This window comes from Falco naumanni, chromosome Z (assembly GCF_017639655.2).
Source record: "Falco naumanni isolate bFalNau1 chromosome Z, bFalNau1.pat, whole genome shotgun sequence".
Lineage (NCBI taxonomy): Eukaryota > Metazoa > Chordata > Aves > Falconiformes > Falconidae > Falco > Falco naumanni.
Window position 1 is genome coordinate 15,206,029 of NC_054080.1, and position 24,342 is coordinate 15,230,370.

The 24,342-nt window shown below is 39.3% G+C and overlaps 1 protein-coding gene across 3 annotated transcripts; it reads right to left on the reverse strand.

The window, feature by feature from the left end:
- Positions 1-237: 237 nt before the first annotated feature.
- Positions 238-15,331, reverse strand: C9orf72 (C9orf72-SMCR8 complex subunit). 3 transcript variants are annotated; one of them, XM_040580069.1, is made up of 11 exons: positions 15,255-15,331; positions 13,475-13,960; positions 10,366-10,425; positions 9,316-9,411; positions 8,587-8,651; positions 6,419-6,491; positions 2,964-3,080; positions 2,025-2,260; positions 1,458-1,515; positions 821-930; positions 238-738 (listed from the first exon to the last, which is right to left on the reverse strand). In XM_040580069.1, the coding sequence occupies exons 2-11, from the start codon at positions 13,916-13,918 to the stop codon at positions 552-554; spliced, it is 1,446 nt and encodes a 481-aa protein (XP_040436003.1). In that variant the 5' UTR covers positions 13,919-13,960; positions 15,255-15,331; the 3' UTR covers positions 238-551. The 3 variants fall into 3 exon arrangements, with proteins under 3 accessions (XP_040436003.1, XP_040436004.1, XP_040436005.1); XM_040580070.1 differs by lacking the exon at positions 15,255-15,331 and adding an exon at positions 14,193-14,745; XM_040580071.1 differs by lacking the exon at positions 10,366-10,425.
- Between the last annotated feature and the right edge of the window lie 9,011 nt (positions 15,332-24,342).

Genomic DNA, 24,342 nt, shown 5'->3' on the forward strand with positions numbered 1-24,342 from the left:
GGAGCCAGTAGTGTTACAAATGGAGATAAGGGAAGACACATTTCAGACTTGTACCACATACAAAAGAACAATACTTGAAAACCCCCTTTGAAACTCTCAGAAGGCCCCTATTCCACAACGCCCATGATCAGAAAGGACATATGTATTGTTTTCTGTGGAAACACTAAAAATAGTGACACATCAGAACAGAGGAAAACAGGCACATGTCTGAATGAAGTCTCTGGGCAAAAAAAATTGAAATGCTTCCCTTTATTTTATACCTAAACATGTTCAAATTTATCTACTAAGCCCACATGGCAAAGGAACCTCTGGTAACATTTATTTTAACTGTTAAAAAAAGCACACAGAAGAGATTCATTAAAATCACGCCTGCTGTCTAGCAAAGTTGGTATTTCCTCTAACAGGACAGAATGTAGTGTTAGGGTGCTACTGTGCTCCTAATGCTTCATCCCCAGTCAAGTCAATGATTGTCACAAGCGTGGCGGTCACACTGACAGATTTCTTTTCATGCCATGCAAGACTGCGATATTACACATTAGCAGTGGAGAACTTTAAAACGTCATGAGCATATCACGTTCTTGTATGCTAGTGTAGAACGGTCTCCCAAAGACAAAGGAATGTAGACCCGGTTTAATCTTCTCAGCCAAAGCCATTACTATGTTAAGATCGCCCTCTGCTGCTAAGTCAAGATCTATCTTTAAGCTACGAAGGGACTTGAAAGGTTTTTTTCCTTTTTGCCTGCAAGGAAATAAAAAACGGTGCTGTAAAATAGAGCAGGGAAAGTTTCTCAAAGCCTGCTTTCTACTGTCTGTGTACTTACGTGTCATCCTCTATGTATTTTATTAAAGTTAAGGCTTTTCTGTGAAGGACTAGCAGAAATTGTGCAAGGAAAGTACTTCTTAGAGACAAACCAGGCTTCAGATGGAAAATCTGTTAAAAATTGTAACAGAAAATTAAGTAGACATGGAAATTCAAGAATGATTATAAGAATGCAGAATATAAACAAAAATAGCATATACAAATAACATAGCCTTAACTATAACAAAGTGGGCACATTAACCACAGATTTTTAGATATATACTCAACGTTCTTAGTTTTCTTGCTGCTCAGATGCCATAAATTAGGCTGTTTTACAGTTCTGTTAGGATGAAGTATTATTTTACTTTTTAAAATTACCTGAAATTAAACTCAACCAGGTAGCTTTCTCAGTACTGTAACTGAAGACATTGTTATGCAGCAACAGAAAACGTGCATTGCTTTTTCACATGTAAGAAAGAGTTTTAGTATTATACTAATACTACAAATAATTATTTTTCTCTCTGGTTATGCAAGCATAGCACTGGTATGAAAAAGAGCTATCAAGCCAACAAATTATCTATTCATGTTAAATTATCTGTTACTAGGGCTCAAAGTACTGAATTTTAGCTCTTGTTCTTTCTGAAAAAAACAAAGATTACCTGATCCAGGAAGGCTTTTACTAATGTATCTCGATGCAGGATATCTTGAAAGACATTTCTACAGAAAAGAAAGCAAACCAGCATGTGAGGTAATGCCATAAAGGGACGCTAACTGTCCAGCAGTTCTGAACAGCAATGGCATTACTGTTTACAATCTGGCAGAAATTAAACGGGAATTAAAAAACTTGAGTGCATTATAATCCTGCTATTTTTAAAGCTAATATATAATTTTAAAACAAAACTTTCAGATGAAATGAACTACACCCAAGAAAGCTATTGGACCCTGTCAAATACACTTAGCTCTGTTATACCCCTAATTAAAACAGGAAACAAAATTAACATAGCATGGTCAGAAGCATTACTGAAAATGCGTTTCAGTAATATTTAATGCAACGAAACTACTGATGGCACTGGTAAATTCCTCCAAAACATAAGCAACTACCAGAGCTGAAGGACCTTCTTAAAAGCAAAAAAACGTCATGTATTTTACCAGAAAGCACACTTTGTACTACTTTACTCTCTTGTCTCGAATCAAGTAACTTTGAGAGATGTGACAGAAGTACATACAAATCAGGTGTGAAACTCTCATCTGTGTGGATAATATGATCTTGAGACATCTCTTCATCTGAATTAGCTCTCCAAAATGCTGTCAGCTCGGATCTCATATATCGTCGTTGGTTATAGATGTGTTCATGGCAAGGAGGCATCTGCTTCACTGTATTGACATCTACATCTATATGTGTAGTAGGATATGGGGCATACATTACTTGACGGAAGGGCAACACAAAGCTTCCTGTTGCATCCTGTTTTAGTGAAAAAAAAAAATTCTTCTAGTTAGTTTTTTTAAAAAGCTATATTGGAACAAAACAATATTAAAGCATCATGCCTAAATTTTAGATCCCATTTGTTTAAACATGTTTTGCTCGAGAGAACTGGTGGCTGTAGCCCAGTAAAAAGTCCTTCATCGCAGATGATTCCCTCAATACAACAGTGAAAACAGGTACTGAGGTAACCTGTGTATTGCAGTATTGCATCATCAGGTTCATGAGCCCATTAACATTACAGTATTATATATATCTGGTAAGTTTAGACTGCTCGCTAGACCAAGAAGCATTATTTTTCTATTCATCTTCACCCCTTGCTACAATCCTTTTAAAATACTTGGAAACTGTAGGACTGATGGACCATTCTTTTTTTGTTGTTTTCGTACAACACAAAAACTTAACGTCTTTTGGGATTCTACTCCCAAGCAGGCAAAAAAGTGTTATTGTACCTCAAAGCACAGGAACAATTCTGGACAATCCTAAAGAAATAGATGTGTCAGAGAAAAGACTGGCTTGGAATTTTAACATGCAAATAGTTACAAAGAAACCTACTGTGCCAGAAAGAAATCAAGCGAAGAGACATATTTCATTGAAAATGGATGTGTGTATGCATGTGTATGTCACATACAATGAAGGATGTTCTTAAACTACAGAAGAATAGAACTTTCCTAAGCATACTTACTTTGAGTAAGCCTTGAACAAAAAGGCCTGACTCATATTTGAAAGAAGACTCATTTCTACAGAGTCTGGAACACTTCCGCTCTGACGGCGTAAGAAACAGACACAATGTTCTCACAATCTGCATTAAACAGAATGGTTTTGAAAAACATGAAAATGTAAGGAATGAACTGATCTTCATATGCAATTTCTGACTATAATATATTAGGCATTTCAAATGATGTACAAAAACGCTCATCATATTTATTAGAGAAGCCAAAACTTTACCAAGGTCACAGAGCAGTGACATGATTAAATTATTAAACTGCAAGCCATATTACTCCAACTTCTTGTCAAATGAAGAAAAAATCCAGTAATTTTTGATAAAGTTTGTTTTTAGCCAACTATGTAGAACAAATCACTTTCACCCTCTGCTACTGCTTCCTATTACAAGAGTTACTGTGATTGCTTTCCCAGCCTTTTAAGCCTCTTATTTTATTCAGTCCATATTGAAACTGCAGCTATTGTCTCCAATCAGGCATAATTTCCTAAATAAGCATCCATGCTTATTTCCTCAGTAATTTCCTCAAACTCTCCACTAAAACCAACAAAGGTGCTTCATTATCCATTTTCAAACCCCTGTGCTGCAACAGCTACAAGTAATCATCTCCAAATACAAACACGTATTCCATTCTGCTAATCTCTCAGCCTTAACCTGTGGTGTTGTTATCTGTGCCTGTAAGGTCTTTGAGAAGGCTCCATCCTTGCACAACGTGTTTATGCAGTAACTAAAGCCATGACAACCTAGTTTCTGACTAATGCTTTCTGCCAGTTCAGCAAGATGCAATAGGTGTATTTTTTTAATTTAAGGAAAGCTGAAGTATGCCATAAAGAAAGCAATTACTTCAGAACCGTTGCACTGTGACACAAAGAGCACACTCCTGATAAGAACCTGTGCAGAATCTATGAAATTTACCCTGGATGTATTTTGAGACTCATATTCCTCTAGACTTAGTGTCTAGCTTATTGATGCATTATTTTGCGTACTCATAACCATTTACACCATAAAGCCTTTTAATTAATTATTTTATGAACTATAAAGGTTAAGCTTTTTATGACCATTTAAGCCTTTAACATTTCCTCTATTATGCTAACTTAATCTTATGCAAATCTTACATCCCTGAAACAATACATATTAACTGTGGTTAGCTGATTTCAGCTAAGAACTAAGAATTTTCTTTTCTCTGGTTCCCCTTTGCTGCGAATTTGAGTCTCAGCATTCATTGTTCATTTGATCAGAGGTGCTTCATCACCACTGCCAATACACATGAAAGCCTCCTCCCCCCAGTTTTTATAACGCGTCACAAACTGCTTATTTCAAAACACACCTTACTAAAGGTACCTTGAAATTTAAAAAAGAAGACTATTATATTTCACTGCAGCAAGGAGCCCTACATACTATAAAATACGAAATATATAATATGTATAGTCTACAATCAATATATAATATATTCAGCAGGCCCTCTGTTCTGAAGTTTGTATTTCACACTGAAGCTATCACACAGATACATATATACATATATCAAAAAGGGCATCAACTTTGAGAACTAATTTCTCTGCAAAGGAAGGTTTTAGTTTTACAAATTAAAACCAGAGCTCAGTAATTAATACATCACAATTAAAAATATAATCAGACAGAAAAGCCCAATATACAAAAACATTCCCTATCAGAAAATTAAGTTATCTTAATATACTGCTTCTCCACATATACCCCTGTAGGACCTTTGTCATGGTCTCAGGACATGGCACCATCATTACTGCATGGCCCAGAGGCCCCAATATAAATTGAAAACTTACAGCGCTACATAACTACACAGAACCTTACCCGCACAGTAGTATTGGTATTCTCATTAAGTGCAGTGGTGCCCAATATCTAAAGGCTCTAGGACTACACACTTTTAGGAAACCCTTTTTTTCATTCCCAGTTGCAGGGATACTCAAAATCAAAGAGGTTTATTGAAGGACTCAGCCATGAATGTAGAGACGCATTTGATTTAGTGGAATATATTTTCTCACAAAGAAAACATTTTCTTCATTATTTGTCTCCGAATATCCTAAGTGGAAATTAACTTCATTGTTTTTACTAGAAGGGATAGAGTAACACCCTAATTAAATGCAAATCAAAGGGAAACGTGTCTGAACAAAACGCTGATATATTGCACTATGCTAAAAAGAAATTGCTTTAAGAAATATTTCAATGGACAGTAAATACAAGTGTATCACTTCAGGAATTGCTTTCGATTTATCTGAAACTAGCACTCTGATATAATCTGAAAGCTTTATACAAAAAGGCACTTGGAGAAATCTGAATAAGGAAAACATCCACATCTGATTTTTCCTTCATATACTGGGTAAGCTTAAAATAAGCATCAAGAAACTCTCCATTTACACCAAAATATAAGAGGATAAGAAGCACAGGTGAGAGTTTCATATTAGGTCAAATTAAGTATTTCATAACAAGCTTACAAGAAGTTAAAAATAGTAACAGCATAGGAAGAAAAAGTCTACCATGAAATTGTAATTATTTTCCTGTTCTGAAATGACAGCTTCCAAAAGCAACCTTTTTTCCTCCCAAATAGATCAAAATGATGTATATACTCTTCCCTGTTAAGAGGTACAGCTAATGCTGATTATTGTTTTTAGACCCGAAAGCTCCTGAACATCTTCCCTACTGATGTGCTCCAGCGACTATGAGACATTGAGTGTTTTGTTGTTACATGACTTGTTTTTAGGAGTTTACATCTGTACTTTGTCTCTTTGGTTCTTCAGGAAAGCTGAGTCAAATCAAATTTTAAATCTACCAGTTAAACTGTACACGTATTTACCAATTAAGTTTTAAATAGACTGAAGATGAAGTCAACACAAAGATGGCTACAAAAAAAATATAAAATTCTGGAATTGCTGGAATGGTTTAAAGTTCTAGTAAGCTTGCCTGATTCAACATATGTGTGTGACTTCAGACCCAACAGTTTCAAAGTTCCATGAAACACAAGCAGTTTGTGACGCCAAGTACATTCATTCCCCAGAGTAATTATGCAGATACTAATTTCTTAAAGAGTATGCAGACAATGCGCATTGACATAGCTGAACAGGGCGAGCCAGTTCAGACCTCTCCAATTTGTACATTTTAGCTAACAAACCTGATTTTAAAAGCTCAGACTGATTTACTACTCATTTATACACAGTATCAATTACATTAAATGCATTGGTTTTCTTATAGTTGCCAGAATACAACTGATAAAGCAATATTCAGGCAGAATTGTCAACTGCTAGACCAATCAGCTGAAATAAGATACTCAGAAAACAGTATTCCTTCTTTCTTCAATCTCAGGTATGTTTATAGATAAACCTTGTTCCAAATAACACACTAACACTCCTAATAATCAGCATTTATGTTGGTTTTATTAGAAAGTGCATTACCTTATTAACTTTTTCTGCACTGCTTCCTACAACTACAGAACAACCACAGGTTTGCAGGTGTGAACTAATTGCACTGCAAATAAAAACAAACAGGTTAATACATTTAATCAGACTTTTCAAATAAACCAATTGTCATCTTCACAAGAATGAAGTGCTCCTATTATAAATATAGGCTCATACCTATAGGCCCATACTCACAGGACCTCACACAGCTGTGTAGGTTACTGCTTAAATCCAAAAGTTCAATAGTATATATATTTTCAATTTGATGAACAAAAAGACTGTCACTCAGAACCTCCAAATACCAGTTACGGTGCAAACAAAAGTGTCCACTGCTATGACCTAACTGTATGTAGAATCTGTATAAAGTAATCAAAGTAACAGAAGACATACTAATAATGAAGGATTTGAAAGCATCTTGGCAGAAGATCTATGGTTGTCCATGGTTGTCTCAACATTCTGAAACTGTGGATCAGAACCCAGTTTTGGGAGACAGCGGCTAAACTGTTCTACTCCTGGTACAAATCACAAGCTTGAGTGTGAGCATACATACAGACATGCTGGAAGTTGAGTCATCTTGCCTTGTGAGCTGCCAGCAGCACAGATCTAATTTAGCTTATCTTAAGTTTGGAGCCTGCAGTAAATACACCTGGACTAACTTTGCCAACTCTTAACCTGTCCTTAGGAAACCTCTGTTGAGGTTTCTTATCCTCATCCTCCCTTTCCCCCTGCACTTTCTTAAACCGACACCTGGCTGAGAGCTTCAGAAAGTCTAGATACCTTAGAAATTCTAGATATCGTTAAAAGTTTTTCTCCAATATCTGTGACTATACGAAAGTACACATATATGCTACCTTCTGAAGGATGCATTGCATGTGATTAACCTGTTCTAATAAACACCTCTAATTGATAAGGACTATAATAGCTACACTCATACTCTGAAATCTTGCAGATGGACTTTACAGTGGACCTGCTACTATTTATCTTACCAAGTATATTCTAAGAGTAAAATTTAAGGCCATCTGAATACTTAAGAATTCTTCCTTTGGGGCAGAAATAGGTATTCAGCTTCGTTGAGAAGTTACTGAGAAAGCATGACTGCTTATTTTAGAGGTTGGTATTGTTGATATGCAGTTTCATCCAATTTTTATTCAATGACATGTATAAATCGATGTAACACTATATTTAAGACCTGAAATCTGAACCTAGATAAGCTGCTAAGTTTTGCAGATAAGATAAAAGACAGATATTTGGACCGTTCACATGAATGGCCAAGTTATTCTTTTCTTTACAGGACAAAATTTCCAGGGAGAAGTAGCAAGAAGAGATAACCAACACTCTACAGTCTACTACCTGCCCAATAAATCTGCAACTGGTAAAAGAATAGCTCACCATTGTAGGATCAACAGCTCTAGCTGTTTACAACAATCTATTCCATGTTTTTCACTTCATTATTTCCTAAGTTCTCTATGGAACTAAATACTACCTTATTGTGAATAATCAGTTAATTTAATACATGAATTTCTGTAGTACTGAAAGCATATGTGACACTGTACAAATAGATAGCACTAAACACTAGATAAATGAATGCAGTTTCACTAGGGATGCTCTGAAAAGTTAACAGAATCAATTAAAATCTGTAATACATGCTTTCCCACAGGAAAAGACCAAGTTGCTCTCATGTGCAACTGCTTCCACTTACTCATTAAAAACAGGGGGGGGGAGCGGGGAGAGAAATACACAATTTCGTAAGTGTTCTACATGCCATACCATTAATTCTTATTCATAGTTTATGCAGTAAACACAACCCGGGGGTTTTTTGGTATTTCACAAAAATGTAAGACTCTAACTTATATCCTTATAAAATTAAACATTAAGTATCAAAGAAAAATACTACTGGACAGGAATTCTACTATCAAGATAACTCTGTAATAATGTAGTCTACAGAGATGCAGCTATTAGCCCAGTGCCATTCTTCTAAAATGACAGCAACTTCTACAGCATTTTATAGACAAAAATCTCAAAAAGCCAAATACACGTCAACCTCCCCCCTCCTATAAATAAAATTAATCTAATACATGTTCACATGCACATACGTGTATATATACATATGCATACACAAATTTAAACCATTTCACTACAGCAGAAAGCAAAATTGAAATTCATACTTGAGGAGAAAGCCTTCATGGCAACTATCCCCAATGTCATCATCATTTAGCACTGTGTCACTTATCTGAAATGCAAGTAAATATAAACAAAAGTTAGACAAGGATCTGCAACACCTTCCAATTAACTGATTTCTGTTTTTAATGATAGGTGGAAACTGTTGGGGAACTATTCAAGCTAACTTGTAAGACTGCCTGAAAAAGAACAACTTTAAAAAGACCTTCTGACTTCCATCAACGCATTTTGAAAATGAGAAAGTCACTTGATTATTAAAAGTTCTTCACCACTCACAAGTCAGATTCCTCCCAGTGGATTTTTTCTGTAACATTGCTCAGAATATTTTAAATTAGGGCATGTGAGATCACTTCTGCTTCTTCCATGAGAACACTAAACCACACTGAAACTGGTATCAATGTTAAAACCATTTACTTCTCTATTCATTTTGTTTTGCATCAAACAGCCTTTACACTTCACTCTCAAAAACTATCATCCTATGCAGTTAAGTTTTGCCAAGTGCTGACCATGGAAAACTCTGCTAGTACTTCTACATTTACTGAACGGAAACAGTTAAATAAAACCATTCCCTACACAACTTAGGAAAACCTGATGTGAAACAACTGAAGCGTGCAAGAATTTATGACAACTGTGGGGTTTTGTCTGCCAAAGAGAGTACCAAACCAGAACACCAAAGCCATCTTTTTATTCAGAATGCAAAGAACACAAGGACTTACATCTATTTCTTCTGGAACACTGTGTGATTTCATAGATGAAAGAAGTTCCATTACAGGAATGACTTCTCCTGTCAGCATTGGAATAATGCTCCGGCCCTGCACAATAAACAAAATGCTTGAAGTAAAAGCACATTGTGTGGTATCAGAATTTAATACTAACATGGACTTACAACATTACTATCAGAAGTTACTACCAATGCGAACTTGCACGTTACAAGATGCAGAACATCTTTTAAGTGCCTTTTGTTTGGAAGCGTGGTGTGATCAGATATTGATGCACAGACCTCCTGGGCTTTGCTCATCAATAATTATGAACAGGAAATACACGTTCTGCTTCTCAACATCATGTCTAAAAGGTCTTTCCAGAGTCCTACACTAGTTTTCATGATTAGTGGTTTGGCCAAGACAAGAAGCATCTGGAGTGAGATAATCTGATCATACCATATTATGTGTATTTACTGCATTTTAGATCCAAGTCCGATGGATTAACAATGACAGGAAACCAAAACCAGTCACATTAGTTACTAACATACAAAATTACTTATCTGATTTATCTACGACACAAAACTGAAGCCACAATTTCATATTTACATTTTCAGAAACCAAATTCTTTTCACAGTTTTATCCAACAGGTCTCCAACCACATTCCAACATGACAGATCTGTATGTCTCTTTAACCCGAAAAAGTTAAGTTTTACAAGACCTAATGAAAACCTGTCCTTGTTAGGAAGTGAGTGTGAATCTATGGAAGCTACTACCTTTACAGAGCTTCAAGTTCAAGTAAATGACTTTCCTTTTCTGAAAGGTAATATTCCTCATAGATTTCCACTTTACCCATAAAGTGATGAATATATTTTCCTTCAAGTTGCTCAAGGCTTCCATCATCCTATCTTCAGAAACTTTGCCTCCTGTGCATGGCATGTCATCAGTCAGTCCAAAGTATCTTCCTGGATCCCAAAAATAAGCAGCAGCACCAACGTCTACAGTCACCAGATGCAGTCAAACAGTTTTATGATGGTGTGCCTTATGTATCAGCCAGACAGCCCTTACCTGATCTTCCATTCTCTCTGTGCCTTCCAAGACAATCTTCTGGAAATGTTCTTGCCTCTCCTGAGCAAGAGAAGCAGTTAAATATGAACGTTCTGGTATTTGTTTATATATGTATGCACACAAAAGTCAAATGGTACAGTTTCTTCCCTGTGGAGTCACGCTTCTTAGATTCAAATTTCGATGTTCAAGTCTTTTGTTTCTTTTAAAGAGTTGACATTAGAGGGAAGTGATGCCATTTTAAACAGATCAACGCTCCCCACTCTGATCCCCCATCAAACCTCTCACATGCTTGGGCAGGAGTAGTAGGAAAGGGAGGGTGTGATGACAATGACAAAACATTAAGTTGCCTCCTTAAAGATCAAAAAAATGCCAAATGATCACATTTTGGTGCAGAATTCCACTTTATGTACGGACTTTTATTTTCAAATGGGTAAGGTACAGACTGATGGCTCCTGAGGCAGCAAGAAAAAAAACCTGAGATATCCAGAATGAGAAAAATTATTTGTTTGGGGAGGGTAGGAAAAACAGCTTTTTTTTTTTCCCCCCACACACTGAGACATTGACAAGTCTTCAAAAAATTGTTTTATAACCAAGTACAGAAAACATGAAACCTCAAAATACACAAAACACAATGTACAACAGACTGGACAAAGTTCTTAAAACAAGATTCAGCAGCTGAATAGCAAACTGCATTCAAAATGCAACTTACAGTGGAATGAAGTTAGCGTTCACAATGAGAATTCAGCATTAATCACTGGAAAAATCAATACAATATGCAAAAAATGGAAGATGCTGTGAGAACTAATGACATCTTTTGCTAGATGCTGACAGGTTTTTGCATTTTTATTTGTTACTCATTAGTTTCCTGTGACTGAACTACTCAAAGTTGATCAACTTCAAGTGGAAGAAGAGTTTACATGACTTTTATTGAGCAGAGGAACTGGGAACAAGCTAAAGTAACTTGCCCTAAAGCAGTAATAAAACTTGTCTAACCATCTACAAGAAGCAACTGTGAAAACCAATACTGGAACAAGGCAGACTTCCTCGAGGCACCTCCATCCCTGAGTTCAGTGTCAGTGAAGTAAGACATTCTTGACAATGACAATCCCTTGCTTTAAAAGTAGTCTTCATGAAGATAAGGTTGCATAGACGGTGTAAGCCACTTTTTAGAAATATAACTGCTCAAAACTATTAGACAAACATCTGGAACACAGAACTGAATTAGATAAAATGGGTTTCTAATCCCATATAGATGACTTGCTTGGAGTTGCTTGTCTTATTTTGCCAGTCTGAACACTCTTCCATGTTTCTCCTTGTCCTTGAGTTCAGAAGGTTTCTTCTCGTCTAAACTGAAACTGTTGTCCAGCTATACACAGAACTCATGAGAGCTGATAACCATAACTATTAGAAATTTCAGAACAGATACAGTTCCTTTTGGATATGACTTCAACATTTTTTGTTCCGTTGTAGTCACAGTTGCTGAACTGTCTCAAAATGCAAACTACAAAGTAGGCCTGTTTTAGTTCAGTACTATCATTCCACAACTCATGCCTCAATTTTAATCTACATTTTGAAAGCAGTTTTCTCTCTTCTGGGTATGGCTGCATAACTGCAGATAAATGCAGGGATCTTTGATACTCCTCAAACAAACAAACAAACAAAAAAAAAAGAGACAATAAGCGTCTGTTTCACAATGTATCATTGCCTCAGCTAACCCAGCTGACTTCTCCTTCAAGAACATCTGAAAAAGAATGAAGAACTTAAGTACTAATTTCTGAGGAAACTAGTAGAAAACATTTTTTTCTCATTCTCAATGCCACTTGAAGGCTATTTCTACTCTGGAAATATACTGATATGGATCAAGGTCCAGAAAAAGCAAAGACATACTATAGTTAAGAATGATGGACAATTGTTATTTGACCACTCACATTAAGTGTCAGTAGAGAGGACACTAAATGACAGATAAGCAATGTAATCAAGAACATGAGATAGTATTCACTTATGTCAAAATCACACACATCCAACAAGCTTTTAGAAGACTTGATTAGGAAATAAATATTTGTGTTTCTACTATATTGCCAATGAACTTTATCTATCCTTTCTCTGAAAAAGAAATGCCAGAACTATCAAGAGCCAATGTGGTGGAAAACAATGCCAGCCATCATCAGGCAATACAGCAAAGATCAATGGAGTTTAATCCCGTTGCAAAAAGGAAACATCACCACAAAAATTAACACCAGCATTATTTCTGGAATCTTAATTAGTTCAGATAAGAGTATTCAAAAAGGAAGTTTAAAGTATGCTGACTACAGGTCTCAAAACAGAAGAGGAACAAAAACTTAATCAGACAAACATACATTGCCATACACTTCAAAGCTGATATGTGATTTACTGCTCTAAGACAACTTGCACTCCATGAAGATGACAGATTTTGTTTTTTATTAGTAGTATGTTATTAATTTTAAACGAAAATACATAACAATTTTCACTTAGTAATGGAATACTCATAATGTACCCAAAGGTAAGAATTGCAATTTTTCAGAATTTTCCTTTTTGAATTTCAAAAGTAGAAATATTTGTACTGAAGCAGATGTATTTTCATGGTTCTCCAATTAGTTTTACTCAATTTAACACGTGCCAAACTGTTCACTGACACCCCTTTTTTTGAAAAATAAAAATTGTAACAACAATGACAACATTAATTGCATCAGCTCACTTTCCTGGATTTCAAGTGAAAACAATGATTAGCAATGCAGTAAATTTACAATTCTACATAGTTTAAATACATGAATTAACAAAGTTAAAAGCAACAATTTGTATCAAATTCAGACAAAGGAAAAAACTGTACAGGATACCTATTTCACCTAGATAGCCTTGTACAGGTTATATAGTATTACTAGGATAATCCATGTTACTCCAGCCAGATAAAAACTCCAGCCTTGAATTTGCTGATGTACTGATAAATTTTAACCGCCAAAATTGTATACTTGTAGAGTGGTCAGCCTCCTCTGAGTTTTTTGTGTCTGGACTGTCTGTGACAGAATCTTAATTCTTGCTTTTGCTCAAGACAACTTGGACTACTGTTTTTAGTAATAAACAATAAACCTACCTTATGCATCCATATTCTTCCTTTCCTTATAATATGTGTTAACCTATCCACGCACACCCTGTGAAGTGGCAGGTAGAAGCCAAGTTCACTTTGTGGAAGTATAATTGACAGTCCATATGTGCTTCTGTCTCCATTCCAGTTTCCATCAAAGATTAATGACACAATGATTACCCGTTTTTCTGCCAAGACGAAGAACTTCACATCTATTGCACCACTTTCTGCATTCCGAAGTATTTCTCCATTCAGGGTGTGGTTAGCAAGAAAAGTTATTTCCCCATCGCTGAGAAGTACCTGTTCTGTCTTTGGGGCCCAGATATGCCGCACGCGGGGGCCAAGGATATTGTCCCAGTAAGCAAAAGTGGCAGCTAATAAAGGTGACTCGCCATTCAAGGAGATCTCTGTTTTAGCAACTGCAGGAGATGGTGGTGGACAAAGAGCTGACATGCCTGCTTCCTCTCTTGTGTAAAACTGAAATGCTTACATTACCTAAAAAAAAAGTTTTCATACAAAAAAAAAAAACCAAAATTAGAGCTGCACTCAATTATTATCTCATATTCTTTTTGCTTCCATATAAGACTTGAAGAAACATGCTGACTCCTACACCTCAGATTTAATTGTAACTTCATTCAAGAAGGAAGCATATATGCATACCTTCCATATAACGAAGTAGTATGCTTTAAAATGTTAGTCAGTCAGACCTCAAATACCCTTTACTCACCATATAAGTATGATGAGCCTGTCTAACATTCAACTTCTATAAAGACAGCTGACATATGATAGATACACCTTATACATCATGGTGACACCTTTTACATGCACGGTGTTGCGGTACAAGACAAACGCTCAGCACTTTACAGAATGTATTGATGGAAAAGTCTTCATACTGTGTAGACACAAATAGTCAAACATTTTCCCTAGCAGTTTCCAACAACTCTACAGCTTCTCCATTTTGATGGGGCTCAGAAGACAACAGGAAGTTCCACCTTCCCTAAAAGTTATGCAAGCGTCACAGGAACGTATCAAATAAAAAAAGTTTCCCGAACTAATTCAACCCAGGATGGAGAACTATAAACGCTAAAACGCATTTAAATTCACGAACCCCCACATGACCAGCACTGAGCGCGCCTCTCCTTGCCGGCAGCACACCGCACGGTAGGAGGACACCTCCCCAGTACCGCAGGAGCTGTAACACCCGTCTTACGGACACAGCTGCAACTCGCCAGACCTCTGGCAATTTCGTTCCATGCATCTCTACTTTTTCTCCCCCCTCCCCGCCCCGCCCCCCCCGCGAATGTCCCCAGTAAAACCACCCAGGTTCGTTACACCACCGCAGGAGCGTACAGCGCCTCCGCCTCCGGCCGCTCCTCAGGCCCGACCGAGCAGCGAGTGGGCCGCCCCCGCCCGCCGGTGCCCAGCCCGGGCGGCAGCGGGCGAGCCAAGGCCGTCTGAGGCTCTGAATGTCACCTCACGTTTCTCAGGGAAGCCGAAAGACAGCGCCGGTCACCCGTGCCTCCTGACCTGCCGGGCTGTCAGCTCCTCCCGCCACAGCACGCCGGCACACGACGACGGCCAAGAGGCTACACCCCCGCGCCCCCCGCCCGGGTCGGCCCGTTTCGCACCCTGCAGGGCCGGTCTGAACTTCGGAAAGGACTCATCCCCCGGGAAGGCGAGCCGAGAGGAGGCCCAACGCACTCCCGCCGCAGACAGGAGCGGGCGACAACGACTACCCCCGCGGCGGAAAGCGCAGTAACCGCCCCCCCCGGCCCCGCTCCCGCCTTACCTGCGCGCCGGCCGCCGCTGCCCGCCTGCCCGCCCGGCGGCGGCCCTCAGCAGCGCCACTCCGCATGCGCGGCGCTGGCCCTCGCCCCCCGTCAGCGGCGGCGGGCGGCACCGGCGGTGGGCACCGCCCGGGGAGCTCGGCGGGCCATGAGCCGGGCTGCCCCGGGTGCCTGACGGGGCGGCGGGGGAAGGCTGGGGAGCCGGGTGGCAGTGGGGAGGCGGTGTTACCTCACGGGCGGCGGCGGAAAAATGGCGGCGGCGGCGTCGCGGCCTGCACGGAGGCGGCTGGGTGCCGCGGCTCTGCCGGCAGAGCCGGCTGGTGTGCCCTGGGGAGCGCGGCGCAGCCGGGGAGACCGCTCGGGGGTGACCGGCCGCAGAGCGCCCCGGGGCTGGCACGAAAGCCGAGGGCAGCTTGTGAAGGAGGGCAGAAGCCCCGGCTGCGGGCAGATGAGGAAACGGCGCTGTGCCAGGGGCGTCGTTTAGGGAGGCGCGTTTGAGTCTAAAATAGGAAGTTAATGATGACAGAATTAGGTTAGTGTCCAAACATACCGTATGCAAAACAGTGAAGATGCTTTTGCTTGAGCTTCGTTTAGTTTTACAGGTGTATGGTAAGTACCTTTACGCCTATTACTGCCTCAATCCAGGCTGGATGAACACCACCATAGTCATTTACATCTAAGAGGCATTTTGTTATTTACAGCCTCCAAAGGAAAAAGACTTCTGTGATGTAGTGACACAGCTGTATTCCTGCAGGCTCCCTCACCCCTGCCGTGCCCAGTCTCAAGCAGCTTGAACAGGCCCATAGGGGTTGAGTTAACACAGCACAACAGACCTGAAATGAGCTTTTTTTTTTCTTTCTTCCTTTTTTTTGAGTCATACCCTCCCAGTTTTACCACAAAAATTGCCCTCGTCAAAATGCCTTTAATATTAGGCAGTGAATAGCTTCACACCAAAGAATGTTGTCCTCGGCCAGCTAAAATTTGCCTTTTAGATTACTTTTATTAATGATTTTAAAAGCAAACACTGAACTTAAAACGATTTATGTCTGTGTATTGGATTGTAGTTTTAGCTTCTAAGAAGCAGAGCTCCAATAAAAGTAAATGACTACACAAAATTTATGTAACAAATATACAAGCGCTCAAGAGGAACAATGGAATTAAACTTTTTTAAAAAAGTTGTTGATACTTAAATGTTCTGAATTCAAACATCTGGCATCAAACTCTGGAATTTCTCTAAATCTCTTGTCTAAATAGGAATTATGCAATTTAGAAAAAGCAGGTTTTTGTGTGTTTAGTTTGCATATGAACTGTGAAGAGAAGTGAATGTAAACTGCTGTTTGTGTAGTTGTAGACGCTAAGCTGCATGGTAAGAAAAGTACAGTGATATTAGATAAGCAATGGTGTGGGAGAAATGGGCTTCAGGGATGGGGAAGTAGGGTTTATTTTGTCACTGAATTGTCATCTAGACTTGCATAAGACACTTGATATAGCTGCATCAATTTTCTCATTACAAACTGCTTTGAGAATTCTATGTTTAAAAGCAAATCACCATGTTACATGGAAAGAATTACTAGCATGAATCACAAATCCTTTCTTTTCTCTTGAAGTAATAGATAAGTCTTTGTAATTGCTGCAGTGGTAATATTGGCACAGCAAAATTTCTGCCTGTTGTAGCAATATTGATTGTTGACTTCCCCTGCCCTCCCCCTTCAGTTTTTCATACTTTCTTCAGGCAGAGGAGAGAGTAACAATCCCATTGCATACGATTGGAAGAGGCTAACAGTATTTCTGCAGGTGTCTTTTGTAGATGCATCAGAGACGTGGAGGCAGGCTGCAGTGTAAGCAAATTTTTCTCCCCTGACAAAGAATACATCTGGCTATGAAGCCTAATGCTGCACATCTGCAAAGAAATTAATTAGGGTGTGTGGAACACAGAGAAGATGAAAGTGAACTGAGACTGAACTCAAGCAAAAACACATTTCAATTTTATTTATTTATGTTTTTAGTATGGCATTCTGAGTCATCAGCATGACTGATGTCATGCTTTAACGTAAGGGAGTACATAGGCAAAAAAGGGAAAAGGATGAAACACAATATAGTGGAATTCAGCTGCTCAGCCTGGTGGGGAAAGGCCATAGAAACACAAGGTGTTACCTAGCTAGTCCAGTGCACCGAGGCTGTACATGCTCAGGGCAATGCAAGTTTACACCACTGGAGAATGATCTTGAAGAAAGCTAATTTCACAGTAATAAAATTAATGTTTTCTAGGGAGATCAGCTTGCTGCAAAACTAATACAAGGTGAAACCAAATGCCAAAGTTTGATTGAAGTTGCAAGAAGCAGAAGCACTTTTGGTGATACAGAAGTCAGTGCTGAGGTTATGCTTTATACACATATGAGCAACATAAAGCCAAATCTGTCTATAGAAAAAGCAAAGCTTGCAATCCTGTATCCCCAGCTATTCATTGCTACAACAGGGGCAAGATGGGACTTTCTGCAGTATCTCTGGCTAGTAATTTAAGGCTGTTGTTTCACATCCATGTTAAAACCAGTGAAGTGTGCTTGTACTATCACTGTTATGTTTATGGAGGCTCTTGTTACTAGTATTAACATGTTCTTAGAAACACTGGCTTTGGTAAGTGCTAGGGCACATGTAAATTTGGGCTTGACCAGTGAATATAAATTAATCTAACATAACTTGTAGTATCAGTTCTAATGGCGTTCCACCAGGTGTTTCTATCTGAGTGGTGCTATTCTAGGCTGCTGTCATTGTCATGTTGATTCTTTACAGATTACTAAATGCACAGACATGGCAGTGTAGGGACCCATTAATTACTGTGACAAAAAGCAGCCTGCAATTCTAGAGCCACTCAGTGGAAGTTAATAATTTTCAAATGGAAGTTAAGCATCTGGAATTTTGGAGTGCTGAGGTATTTTATCCTAAGAGGACTCCCATGACTTCTTTTTTCCCCATTATCCTTCTACACATGGAAAGGGTGATTTGATCTTTTAAAGAAAAGTACTACATCTTTTCAAGCCCACGTGACAATGGTAGAATTACAACAAAAGATCTGTGTAAATGGATGGTGGGGGGTATAATATACATGGCTAAATTGCTTTCAGAGCTGCTTTGGAGCTTGGGGAACACTGGGCTTCCTCTGTCTGGTCAGATGCCCCTAAGTTTTACACAACAGCAGTTTAGCTTTGTGCAGGTTGGATAGACAGCCCTGTGGATTTAGGGAGTAATGATAATTAACTCTTGCTTGGCTGCTGAAGTCACACTGTCAATTCTTCTGAAGCTGCCACAAACTTAAAAAATGGAAGACCAAATTCAGTGTCTCTAAGGATGCCTAGCATTGATTAGAAATACTTATAATAAAAAATTCCAGAGGTGATTGTTTTGTTTATGGTGGAGCAGGGGTCATTTGAGCTTCAAGGTTTTTATTGATTCCAGTTGTGTTTTCCAAACACAGTAACACAGGATCTGCTATAATAAGCACAAGAGTAGTTTTGACTTGTCAAAATAGCAGGAATGTGGAGTCCACAACATATTACTGCAGCATCAATTAGAAATAAATAAATTACAAAACTCAGGAGAATCCATCACTGAGTTGTTCAGCATCACTCTGCACTGGAAGATACTGTCTCAATAGGATAATAAATGATGTTAAAGTAAACATACAATAATCCACATAGATTTTAGCCAGGGTATGAAGATAGACATGTCACTTTCAATGAATAACAGATAATGTCCTGTGATATGTGTATTTCCCAGATACGCTTAGCAAAACCAAGTTTCTCATAGCAGTAAGAGCTTAGCTAAGGCTAGTTTCCATGATCCAATTTACTATGCTAGATATATTTTTCTGATGCCTTTCTAAGACTCAGAGGCATTGTTCAGGTGCAATTATACAGCTCACTTAAGTCAGATATGAATTCACACAGCTGTTGAGCTGGCCTGGTCTGGTGTCTCCTTTTTTCCCAACCCCAGGTGAGTGCTCCAGCTTTCCTTTTTACACTTGTATTAACATTTGTGTGATGATGCAACCTAGCTGTACAACAGATCAGACTGATCTGTCTGAAGAACAGTTTCATTTTTGTTTGGGTAGGTAGGCAGGCAAACCTATCTTTGGGAATACTGTTTTACAGAAGCAAGTATATATCATGTCATATTAAGTTTTACAACATTAAAAAAAAATGGGTGATAACCCAAGACCATATTTTAAAATAGGAGATGTATATGTTGGGGAATTTTCAAGTCTGAAAGATACTGGAAAAACAACTTTAACATAAACTGTTCTTCAATACTTGTTACAAATGAAAAAGGCAGGAGAAACGATAGAAGTCTTCTTGTTAGGACCATTATGTAAACAACTTCTTCCTCAGTTTCACTTTTTCTGTTGAGTTTTACTTCTTTTATTGGGGAAGGCTCTGAGATGTATGGATGAAAATCTGTGGCAACATGCTGTTTTTAAAAGCTGTAAATATCCCCTGTGGTTTGCCATGGTCCTCAAGCAGAGGAAGTCTTGTCCTTTCCTTCAAGGCTTACGAAAGTGACTCAGTACTACTCTATTAGGACAGTCAGGTTTGGGAAATGTTTTAAAATATTCTGTATGAGTGCATTAGCCTTTATCTACTAACAAGCAGAAGAGTATAAAGTCCTCTTGTGGACCTTCCAGCTGCCATGAAAGACACTCTTGAACTTTGGATAGTAAACCAGACCACGTACTTGCCATCGCTGAGCAGACTGTGGTAAGGAATTGCATTCCCTTCACGGTCAGGTATGACTCAACAGGATTAATCAGGAAGTGTGGTGTTTGATGGACGCTTCTGTACCCTACTGTTTGTTCACATACTAGTACTTTTATTCATTGGAGAAGGGGTATCAGGAGAGCAAGCAAAGAGGATTTATAATAATTCTGTTTTGTTTTCCAAAGATTTTCATACTGAAACCTAAAATGGAGACTTTAGTTTGGTCAGGTTTTGAATGCAAATAATCACATATTTTGCAGTAACTTGCCGGGCTATTTTCATGGATACACAGCACTAAATGAGCCCTGACATAAAATCTTCTGAGACATGCTGTTTCTGGGCTGAAAGGTCTTTCTTCTTCCACTTCCAACACAATATTGAAGTACGCTCTTTTTGAAAACATTGATTTTCTACTTCATTATTTCCAATGTAATTTCCTCTTGAAAAAAGGTCACGATTTTGAAGGCATGTGCCTTGTTGCTGTCAAAAGTGTTACTATATCATGCTAGATGCAGGAAGTGCTTATTGTTCCTGAAGGAAGTATGTATCTTCTTACAAAATGACCATCATGTTCTCTCAAGATACATTAATGTACACTCTTAATTAGCATGGCAACATCCTGTTTCTATTTTAGCTTTGGAGTGGTCAGAGAGTTGTTGCAGAGTCAGCAGAAGCTGGCTGGGAGGTGGGTGACAAGCCCATGATGGGTGAAGAGTTTTCTCCTGTAGTATCTGACGTCAATGCTCATAGTTTGGTGCAAGCTTTTCCAGGGAAAAAGGTTGGGGCTTTCTGAAGTCGAGGTCTATGTTGAGGGAAAACAGCAGGATTATTCTGATATCACCACTGTTTTTGTCCAGCCTTGCCAGGTCCATTTAGTGTCACCCAGGGACATTGCTCCATAAGCAGAAGCAGTTTCCATAAGACTTCCTGTCAACTAAAGGTCACTGGAGACAAACAAGTTTCCTCAGGAGTCATCCAAGATGACACCAAACTCACAAGCAGCTGGTAGATTCCTCCTAGTGTTGCCCGGTTTGAGATCTAGTGTTAAAATTTGCTCAGAGGTCAGTCAATGTTGCAACTGGTACCAAAAGCAGACGCCATAAGTCTTTCTGCTGAATTCTCTGTATATGAAATTTTCTGTAGTCAAGTCAGTTTGATTGAATCACTGACTGTTAATGCATCTGCTTTTTAATGTTTTTGTAATGAGAAACCATTTGCTTTTCACTTGTTACCTTGGCTACAGCTATATATTCTTAGTACCACAACACATTAAAGCAATGTACACAGCCGGTGTGATAACCTTTGGTAGCATGATAGTATTCTTCACACAAGATGACTGCACTTGAGATAATGAGCCCTAGGATGTAGCTTCACTCAAAACATAGCAAATAAAGGTGCAGCTAAGAGGTAGGATCAGCTGTATCATAACTGCTCTTGACAGATTTTTCACCAGCCTGATCAGCCATGAAAATGTGGCTTAGGTTCCCTGTTCATTACAAAGAAGCATTACAGTGAGGAACTACAGCGGGTCTGGGAGGGCTTGGGAGTGTGGCAGAAGGCAGATGTCTACACAACAGTTGTGAAAACGTACTAACACAGGTGGGTCTCATCCTCACTACAGGAATAATTGCGATGTGTCAGGTATTTCACAATGCTCTTTTAAGCATAGGTTGCTGGACTTGTTTTGTGATCATGCACTGCCCTAGAACTGTAGAAATGTTCAAATCCCCACTATCAAGTCCAGATCTAAGTGTTCCATCATATTGAGTGACATGAAATTAATTGGCAATCAATGAACTATGCATTCAGGATCGGTGTCAGCAGTATAATAAACTGATACCAAATGCTTGCAAAACAATAATAGCCACTTATAATTTTTTTAAACACCTGTCTATAATGCCAAAAAGTTATAATGACATCCATGTGTGCTGCCCCTCAGTTAAATTGATGATTTGGTATGTAGGTCACAAGCTCACGTCTCTGGTCCTGAGTTCTGCTGTGTGTCACAGGGTGCTCCATCTGTACCTGCACCTGTGTGGCACCTGCAAACCAGACCCACATGCCACTGAGGAAGACCCCTACAAGGTCCCGTAGGCACATGGCAACAGGGTTTCCCTCCTCTGCATCCTTCACAGTGATGTGCAGGTGCCCAGCAGTGCCTTGCAGCGAGGCTGCTCTGTCCACTCCAGCACAAGCAGCTCCTGTGGTGTCCTGGTGCTGCCCCTAGGTCTGCTGCACTCTCCTGTCTTCTTCACTGCTGCAAATGTTTCTGCTGCTTTTATACCGGTTTTCAGGCTGAATCGTTTTCCCCCAAAGTCTTTCTTAATTGTCTGATTACTATTTAATCTTTCTGATAGTCATCTTCATCTTTAGCATTATCAGTGTTGGACAGCCATCCCCTGAGATAGTTTTGGGTGTCCTATTCGTATTTGCCATTACACTGATGCCTGTATCTGATCAGCTCTTGTTATCTGCTGTTTGAACAAGAAGAGGGGCCTTGCAGGCATCCCAACAATCACTCATACTCTAGCTATCAGAAATCTGAGCAGGGAATTAACCATAGAAATATGGTTTTGGGGCTGGAAGGAAAGATGAGGAGGTGGAAGAGCCAAGTTCTGTCCTGTCTGCTAAACATCCAGCTAATTTGGGATAGCTTTACTGTTACCCATACTGCGTGGCTGGGTCATGTTGTCTGTCTCTGTCACTGATATAAGAGCTCCTAATACTACAGGGAATATAACTGTAACGAGAACTTCCTGTTCAAAAGTGTTAGGGGGCAGTTCCCTCAAGCTACCTAATATCTTTTGGGTGCCCTGATAGTGTTTTCAACATGTAGTCCTTTGTTTAAAATACTTGAAAAGAGTCTTAGTGACACAGGTGCGTTCAGTGCCTGAAGTGGCACCAGCTGAAGAGTGATCACAATATTATGGAGCTATGAACATTCAGCTAGTCTAGCAAGCTGTTTAGCTGGCTTCATTGTCTCACTGTTAGCTCATTTCAATCTCCACGTTACAATTCTTTTGCCATTATTAAGGCAATTACAGGTGTGGAAGAATCTGATTTTTTCTTCCAACAAGACTATTTTGGTACCCAAAATTGATGTGTTAGAGCAGCGTGCTTATGACTCTGCTGGTTTTCCGTCCATGTGAGACAGAAGATACCTCAGCTGGATTTTATGTAAAGCATTCTTATGAATTCTTTTGTTCTTTCTCTTGAGCTAAACAAAATTACTACAGCTGTTTTTCTACAGCCCCAAGGCCAAAGGAATATTTTCCACCCTACTTAGCCAGACTAGAAGGGCATATCCAAGTCTTCCCAGAGCCTCAAAACACATAGCACATAGCACCTGCATTCAAGCAGAGGCCCTGGGAGTAATCTGCAAGCAGAAAATGGCAGTAGTTCTTCATTGAAAGATTATTGGGTATTCAGCTGGACAGCAAGGCAGTGAAGAACTGGCACATTTGGCATTCCCTGCTAGCTTGCTTGCGCTGATAGGTAGACACTTGATTACCCAGCAATCCTGTCCTCCTGTTGCCTTGCTGCCATCACCGGCTGTAGCTCCTGCACAAATGCTGCACTTCAACTTCCCAGAGCTGTATGTGACTCAGGAGCCAGTCCTACAGACAACTGGACTGGGCAGTGAATCAAAATAATTTGATCCTGCTCTGAAGTGTTGCATATAAAGCTTGGTAACAGACTCATGTCATGTCTGTGGCATTCTGCTTTGACTTCAATATTTATTTTCTCTGTCCTTATCTTTCAGGCTTGGTTATCTTGTTTGGTATGTTCAAATACTGGGGTCTTACTGAGTGATACTGAAAAAAGTGTGTTGTGATTTATCAAATATTTGTTTTAGTGGTTGTTTGACTGTCTAAACTTGCAGCAGTTTATGGTAGGTTTATGTCATACAGAAGCTTCTGTCTACACAGCCTAGTAATGCATTTTTATTAGATGTTTTATTTCTACTTTATTTGCATGTTTTAACTGCTATGACTATGACAGAGAAAACATACTGTGTTTGGATACTGGGGTTTTAACAACTGATGATTTTGGCACCTTCTTGGTAGTCTGACACACTCATTCCCAAAGTCACATTCACTCAGTCTTGACTTCCTCCTAATTGGGGAGATTACAGTTGGTCCTGGACACTTGGGAACAAAATGTTGGTTTTGTGGTTTGCTGGTGCTTGCAGTTACTGATCTTGGGTGCCAGTGGCCAAGTTCCCACGCATCTCTGGGCTTTTTTGGGTCCATTTCCAAGGAACTTCCCCATTTCCAGGGGCTTTTCCAATTTTACAAACCTGCTTTTCTCCATCTAGATAGTATGTATGTAGAAACAC